The 8,659-nt window shown below is 55.6% G+C and overlaps 1 protein-coding gene across 1 annotated transcript; it reads right to left on the bottom strand.

The window, feature by feature from the left end:
* Positions 1 to 1,876: 1,876 nt before the first annotated feature.
* Positions 1,877 to 5,119, bottom strand: LOC146751591 (uncharacterized). The gene has a single exon (XM_085533955.1). The coding sequence runs from the start codon at positions 5,117 to 5,119 to the stop codon at positions 2,537 to 2,539; it is 2,583 nt and encodes an 860-aa protein (XP_085390081.1). The 3' UTR covers positions 1,877 to 2,536.
* Positions 5,120 to 8,659: the final 3,540 nt, after the last annotated feature.

The raw sequence follows: 8,659 nt of genomic DNA, 5'->3' as shown, positions 1-8,659 counted from the left end.
CATCCCAGTGCCATCTTGGTGCCATCCCGGTGTCCCCATGGTTCCATCCCGGTGCCCTTATGGTGCCATCCCGGTGCCATCCCGGTGCCCCCATGGTGCCATCTTGGTGCCATCCCAGTGCTCTTATGGTGCCTTCTTGGTGCCATCCCAATGCCCCCATGGTGCCATCATGGTGCCCCCATGATGCCATCCTGGTCCCATCCCGGTGTCCCCATGGTGTCATCCCAGTGCCCTTATGGTGCCATCCTGGTCCCATCCCGGTGATCTTATGGTGCCATCCCAGTGCCCCCTTGGTGCCATCCCGGTGCCCTTATGGTGCCATCCCGGTGCCCTTATGGTGCCATCCCGGTGTCCCGGTGGTGCCACACTGCTCCCCCCTCCCTATATGGCACAATGGGGGGGTATCATTCCCAATGGGGCCAAGTGGTAAACGGAGCACAAGGGGGGCAGGGGATGGCAGCAGTGGGAGCAGTGGGGGGTCACCAGTGGGGCAGCACTGGGGGTAGGGGGTGGGGGGTCACCATGGGGATGGGTGGGGTCAGTGAGATGGGGGGGTCACCATTGGGATGGGTGTGTTGATGGATGGGATGGATGGGATGGGTGGGGTCACCATTGGGATGGATGGGATGGGATGGGTCATCATTGGGGTGGATGGGGTCAGTGGGTTAGATGGGATGGGTAGGGTCACCATTGGGATGGGTGGGATGGAGGGGGTCAGTGGGATGGGCGGGGTCACCATTGGGGTGGATGAGATGATGGGTGGGGTGATGGGATGGGTGGGGTCATCATTGGGATGGATGGGGTCAGTGGGATGAGTGGGGTGGGCGGGGTCATCATTGGGATGGGTGGGATGATGGGTGGGATGATGGGATGGGTGGGGTTGCCATTGGGATGGGTGGGATCAGTGGGATGGGGGGGTCACCATTGGGATGGGTGGAATGGAGGGGGTCAGTGGGATATGGGGGGTCACCATTGGGATGGCTGGGATGATGGGTGGGATGATGGGATGGGCAGGGTTGCCATTGGGATGGGTGGGATCAGTGGGATGGGTCATCATTGGGGTGGATGGGGTCAATGGGTTAGATGGGATGGGGGGGGTCACCATTGGGATGGGTGGGGTCACTATTGGGATGGGTGGGGTCACTATTGGGATGGGTGGGATGGAGGGGGTCAGTGGGATGGATGGGGTCACCATTGGGATGGGTGGGATGATGGGTGGGGTGATGGGATGGGCAGGGTCATCATTGGGATGGATGGGGTCAGTTGGGTGGGTGGGATGGGCGGGGTCACCATTGGGATGGGTGGGGTCAGTTGGGTGGGTGGGTTCACCATTGGGATGGGTGTAATGATGGGTGGGATGATGGAATGGTTGGGGTCACCATTGGGATGGGTGAGGTGATGGAATGGGTGGGGTGGCCATTGGGATGGGTGGGGTCTGTGGGATGGATGGGATGGGATGGGATGATGGGATGGGGGGGTCACCATTGGGATGTTGGGATGGGTGGGATGGTGGGATGGGTGGGGTTGCCATTGGGATGGGTGGGATGATGGGATGGGAGGAGGTCACCATTGGGATGGGTGGGGACAATGGGATGATGGATAGGGTTCATCACTGAGGTGGGTGGGGTCAGTGGGATGGATGGGATGGGTGGGATGGGATGGGATGGGATGGGATGGGATGGGATGGGATGGGATGGGTGGGATGGGATGGGATGGGATGGGATGGGATGGGATGGGATGGGATGGGATGGGATGGGATGGGATGGATGGGATGGGATGGGATGGGATGGGATGGGATGGGGTGGGATGGGATGGGATGGATGGGATCAGTGGGATGAGTGGGTTCATCATTGGGATGGGTGGGATCATGGGATGAGTGGGATGGGATGGGTGGGATTATTGGGATGAATGAGGTCATCATTGGGATAGATGGGATCCTTGGTGGGATTATGGGATGGTGGAATGGCTGGGGTCATCGGTGGCATCAATGGGATCGCTGGGAGGGGTGGGACAATCAGTGGGGTGGGTGGGACCATCAGTGAAATGGGTGGGACCACCAGTGGGGTGGGTGGGAAGATGGGTGGGGTGGGACCATTAGTGGGGTGGGTGGGACCATCATTGGGATGGGACCATCAGTGGGATGGGTGGGATGTGTGGGACCATCAATGGGGTGGCATGATGGGATCACTGGGTGACATGAGTGGGGTCATCAGTGGGGTGGGTGGGATGGGTGGGATGAGGGGTGGGGTGATGGGATCATTGGGTGACATGAGTGGGCTCATCAATGGGATGGGGGGGATGTACGGGACCATCAGTGGGGTGGGATGATGGGATCAATGGGTGACATGAGTGAGCTCTTCTGTGGGATGTGTGGGATCATCAGTGGGGTGGGTGAGACCATCAGTGGGATGGGTGGGATGAGGGGTGGGGTGATGGGGTCAGTGTTTGACATGAGTGGGCTCATCATTGGGATGTGTGGGGTGACGGGACGGCTGCATGTCTGAGCTGGCCGGGGTCTCTGGGGGGATGGACGGGTTCAGTGTGGGGTCGTGGCTTCAGGGGGTGACACGGGTGGGGTCACAAATGGGACCATCGGTGGCACCAGTGGGATCGATGCTGTCACTGGGATTAATGGGATCATTGGGGTGGATGGGATCATCCACGGGATGGGTGGGATCATTGGTGGGGTCATTGGTGGGATCATGGCATCAATGGGTGACATGGGTGGGATCATTGGTGGGGTCATTGGTGGGACCATGGCATTGATGGGTGGGATCATTGGTGGGGTCATTGGTGGGATCATGGCATCAGTGGGTGACATGGGTGGGATCATTGGTGGGGTCATTGGTGGGACCATGGCATTGATGGGTGGGATCATTGGTGGGGTCATTGGTGGGATCATGGCATCAATGGGTGACATGGGTGGGATCATTGGTGGGGTCATTGGTGGGACCATGGCATTGATGGGTGGGATCACTGGTGGGGTCATCAGTGGGATCATGGTATTGATGGGTGGGATGGGTGGGATCATTGGTGGGATCATGGCATCGATGGGTGACATGGGTGGGATCACTGGTGGGATCATCAATGGGATCATTGGTGGGATCATCAGTGGGATCATGGCAACAATGAGTGACACGAGTGGGGTCCATGGTGGGATCATTGGTGGGATGATGGCATCGATGGGTGACATGGGTGGGATCATTGGTGGGGTCATTGGTGGGATCATGGCATTGATGGCTGACACGAACGGGGTCCATGGTGGGGTCATCAGTGGGATCCATGGTGGGATCATTGGTGGGATTGTGGCATTGGTGGGTGACATTGGTGGGGTCCCTGGTGGGGTCAATGATGGGATCATTGGTGGGATCATTGGTGGGATCATGGCAACAATGAGTGACACGGGTGGGGTCCCTGCTGGGATCATTGGTGGGATCATGGCATTGATGGGTGACATGGGTGGGATCATTAGTGGGGTCATCAGTGGGATCATTGGTGGGGTGATCAGTGGGATTGTGGCAATGATGGGTAACACGGGTGGGATCACTGGTGGGTTCATTGGTGGGACCATGGCATTGATGGGTGACACGAGTGGGCTCCAATGTGGGATCATTGGTGGGATCGCTGGTGGGGTCATTGGTGGGATCATGGCATTGATGGGTGACATGGGTGGGGTCCATGGTGGGATCATCAATGGGATCATTGGTGGGGTCATTGGTGGGATGGTGGCAACAATGGGTGGGATGAATGGGATCATTGGTGGGGTTATCAGTGGGATCGTGGCATCCATGGGTGACATGGGTGGGGTCCCTGTTGGGATCATCGGTGGGATCATGGCCTCAATGGGTGACATGAGTGGGCTCCAATATGGGATCATTGGTGGGATCGTGGCATCGATGAGTGACATGAGTGGGCTCCAATATGGGATCATTGGTGGGATCATGGCCTCAATGGGTGACATGAGTGGGCTCCAATATGGGATCATTGGTGGGATCATGGCCTCAATGGGTGACATGAGTGGGCTCCAATATGGGATCATTGGTGGGATCGTGGCATCGATGGGTGCGATGGGTGGGGTCCCTGGTGGGATCATCATTGGAATCATGGCATCAATGGATGGGATGAGTTGGATCATTGGTGGGGTCATCAGTGGGATTGTGGCATTGATGGGTGACACGAGTGGGCTCCAATGTGGGATCATTGGTGGGATCATGGCATCGATGGGTGACATGGGTGGGATCATTGGTGGGGTCATTGGTGGGGTCATGGCATTGATGGGTGACACAAGTGGGTTTCCTGGTGGGATCATTGGTGGGATCGTGGCATTGATGGGTGACATGGGTGGGATCATTGGTGGGGTCATCAGTGGGATCATGGCCTCGATGGGTGACATGAGTGGGCTCCAATATGGGATCATTGGTGGGATCATGGCAACGATGGGTGGGATGAGTGGGGTCATTGGGTTTATCGGTGGGATCATGGCCTCGACAGGTGACATGAGTGGGCTCCAATATGGGATCATTGGTGGGATCGTGGCATCGATGGGTGACACGGGTGGGCTCCAATATGGGATCATTGGTGAGATCATGACATCAATGGGTGCGATGGGTGGGGTCCCTGGTGGGATCATCAGTGGGATCATGGCATCAATGGATGGGATGAGTGGGATCATTGGTGGGGTTATCGGTGGGATCATGGCATCAATGGGTGACACAAGCGGGGTCCATTGTGGGGTCATTGGTGGGATCATGGCAAAAATGCGTGACATGAGTGGGGTCCATGGTGGGATCATTGGTGGGATCATGGCAATGATGGGTGGGATGAGTGGGATCATTGGGTTTATCGGTGGGATTGTGGCATCGATGGGTAACACAGGTGGGATCCATGGTGGGGTCGTTGGTGGGATCATGGCATTGGTGGGTGACATTGGTGGGGTCCCTGCTGGGGTCAATGATGGGATCATTGGTGGGATCATGGCGTTGATGGGTGACATGAGTGGGATCATTGGTGGGGTTATCAGTAGGATCATTGGAATGGATGGGATCATCAGTGGGGTCATTGGGATGGATGGGATCATCAGTGGGATCTCTGGGATGGATGGGATCATCAGTGGGATCATTGGATGGATGGGATCATCAGTGGGATCATCGGGATGGATGGGATCATCTGTGGGGTCATTAGGATGGATGGGATCACCATTGGGATGGATGGGATCAGCATTAGGATGGATGGGATCAGCATTAGGATGGATGGGATCTACAGTAGGATGGATGGGATCAGCATTAGGATGGGTGGGATCAGCATTAGGGTGGATGGGATCAGCATTAGGATGGATGGGATCATCATTAGGATGGATGGGATCACCATTGGGATGGATGGGATCAGCATTAGGATGGATGGGATCAGCATTGGGATGGGTGGGATCAGCATTGGGATGGATGGGATCAGCATTAGGATGGATGGGATCAGCATTAGGATGGATGGGATCACCATTGGGATGGATGGGATCAGCATTAGGATGGATGGGATCTACAGTAGGATGGATGGGATCAGCAGTAGGGTCATGGGATCGGTGAGCAACACAGATGGGATCGTGAATGGGATAATGGGTGGCAACACTGGGATGAGTGGGATCAGTGGGATGGATGGGATGGGTGGGATCATCATTGGGGTCATGGGATCAATTGGTGACATGGGTGGGATCATCAGTGGGGTCATGGGATCAATGGGTGACACAAGTGGGGTCCATTGTGGGGTCATTGGTGGGATCATCAGTGTGATCACTGGTGGGGTCATTGGTGGGATCATGGCAAAAATGCGTGACACGAGTGGGGTGACATGGGTGGGACCGTGGGTGGGATCATTGATGGCATTGGTGGGATCAGTGGGATCAGTGGGATGGGTGGGATGGTTGGTGGGATGGGGGGGTTCAATGGGATAGGTGGGATGATGGGATGGGTGGGATCACTGGGATGTGTGGGGCCACTATTGGGATGTGTGGGATGATGGAATGGGTGGGATGGGTGGGACAGATGGGGTGGATCATTGGTGGGGTCATGGGATCATGGAGATCATGGATGGGATCACTGGGATGGGTGAGAACATTGGGATGGATGTGATGGGTGGGATCATCGGTGGGTCATGGGATCAATGAGTGACGTGAGGGATCATCGGTGGGATGAGTGGATCATTGGGATGGATGGGATGGGTGGGATCGTCAGCGGGGTCGTGGGATTGATGGGAGACACGGGTGGGATCATCAGTGGCACTGGTGGCATCTGTGGGATCAGAGGGATGGGTGGGATCATCAGTGGGATCATTGGATGGATGGGATCATCTGTGGGATCATTATGATGGATGGGATCATCAGTGGGATCATTGGGATGGATGGGATCATCAGTGGGATCATTGGATGGATGGGATCATCAGTGGGATCATTGGATGGATGGGATCATCAGTGGGATCATTGGGATGGATGGGATCGTCACTGGGATCATTGGGATGGATGGGACCATCAGTGGGATCATTGGGATGGATGGGATCATCAGTGGGATCATTGGGATGGATGGGATCATCAGTGGGATCATTGGATGGATGGGATCATCTGTGGGATCATTGGATGAATCATCAGTGGGATCTCTGTGATGGATGGGATCATCAGTGGGATCATTGGATGGATGGGATCATCTGTGGGATCATTGGATGAATCATCAGTGGGATCTCTGTGATGGATGGGATCATCTGTGGGATCATTGGGATGGATGGGATCATCAGTGGGATCATTGGGATGGATGGGATCATCAGTGGGATCATTGGATGGATGGGATCATCTGTGGGATCATTGGATGAATCATCAGTGGGATCTCTGGGATGGATGGGATCATCTGTGGGATCATTGGGATGGATGGGATCATCAGTGGGATCATTGGGATGGATGGGATCATCAGTGGGATCATTGGGATGGATGGGATCATCAGTGGGATCATTGGATGGATGGGATCATCAGTGGAATCTCTGGGATGGATGGGATCATCAGTGGGATCATTGGGATGGATGGGATCGTCATTGGGATCATTGGGATGGATGGGACCATCAGTGGGATCATTGGGATGGATGGGATCATCAGTGGGATCATTGGGATGGATGGGATCATCTGTGGGATCATTGGGATGGATGGGATCATCGGTGGGATCATTGGATGAATCATCAGTGGGATCATTGGGATGGATGGGATCATCAGTGGGATCATTGGGATGGATGGGATCATCTGTGGGATCATTGGATGGATGGGATCATCTGTGGGATCATTGGGATGGATGGGATCATCTGTGGGATCATTGGATGGATGGGATCATCTGTGGGATCATTGGATGAATCATCAGTGGGATCTCTGGGATGGATGGGATCATCAGTGGGATCTCTGTGATGGATGGGATCATCAGTGGGATCACTGGATGGATGGGATCGTCACTGGGATCATTGGGATGGATGGGATCATCAGTGGGATAATTGGGATGGATGGGATCATCAGTGGGATGGATGGATATCATCTGTGGGATCATTGGGATGGAGGGGATCATTGGTGGGATTGTGAGATGGTTGGGATGGGTGGGATCGCCAGTGGGGTCATGGGATTGATGGGAGACATGGGTGGGATCATCAATGGCACTGGTGGCATCTGTGGGATCAGAGGGATGGGTGGGATCATTGGTGGGATCATTGGATGGCTGGGATGGTGGGACAGGTGGGATGGTGGGATCTGTGGGATCGCTGGGATCATTGGTGGGATGGTGGGATGGATGGGATGGATTGGAGCACTGGGATGGTGGGATGGATGGGATGGTGGGATGGATGGAAGCACTGGGATGGTGGGATGGTGGGATAGTGGGATGGTGGGATGGATGGGATCATTGGTGGGATGGTGGGACAGGTGGGATGGATGGGATCATTGGTGGGATGGTAGGATAGTGGGATGGTGGGATGGATGGGATCACTGGTGGGATGGATGAGATGGATGGGATCATTGGTGGGATGGATGGGATCATTGGTGGGATGGTGGGACAGGTGGGATGGTGGGATCTGTGGGATCGCTGGGATCATTGGTGGGGTCATGGGATCAATGGTTGACATGGGAGAGGTCACCGGTGGGATCATCAGTGGGATCACTGGGATGGACGGGATCGTTGGTGGGATGGTGGGATGGGTGGGATCATTCATTGGTGGGAGAGATGGGATCATTGGTGGGATGCGGGATCTATGGGATCACTGGGGTCATTGGTGGCATCAGTGGGATCTGTGGGATTGCTGGGATGGTTGGGATAAATGGGATCAGCTGAGGCATAGATGGCATCAGTGGGATCATCGGGGAGGTGGGATGGGTGTGGTGGGGGATGGGTGGGATCACAGCTGTGGGGTGGGTGGGATCACTGAGATCAGTGGGATTGCTGGGATGGATGGGATCAGCAGTGGGATGGATGGGATCATTGGGGGCATCGGTGGCATCAGTGGGGTCAGTGGGATGGGTGGGATCATTGGGGGCATCGGTGGCATCAGTGGGGTCAGTGGGATGGATGGGATCATTGGGGGCATTGGTGGTATCAGTGGGGTCAGTGGGATGGGTGGGATCATTGGGGGCATCGGTGGCATCAGTGGGGTCAGT

The sequence above is a fragment of the Coturnix japonica genome, unplaced genomic scaffold (genome assembly GCF_054131305.1).
Source record: "Coturnix japonica strain WE unplaced genomic scaffold, WE-NBRP24 Scf072, whole genome shotgun sequence".
NCBI classification, from domain to species: domain Eukaryota; kingdom Metazoa; phylum Chordata; class Aves; order Galliformes; family Phasianidae; genus Coturnix; species Coturnix japonica.
The sequence above is the reverse complement of the archived record's forward strand: the minus strand, read 5'-3'. Positions and strand labels throughout refer to the sequence as shown.

What these genes read in the sequence shown, in the direction of transcription:
- LOC146751591 (XM_085533955.1), bottom strand. Translation starts at nt 5,119, where the DNA reads ATGATCCCACTGATGATCCCATCCATCCCAGAGATCCCACTGATGATC.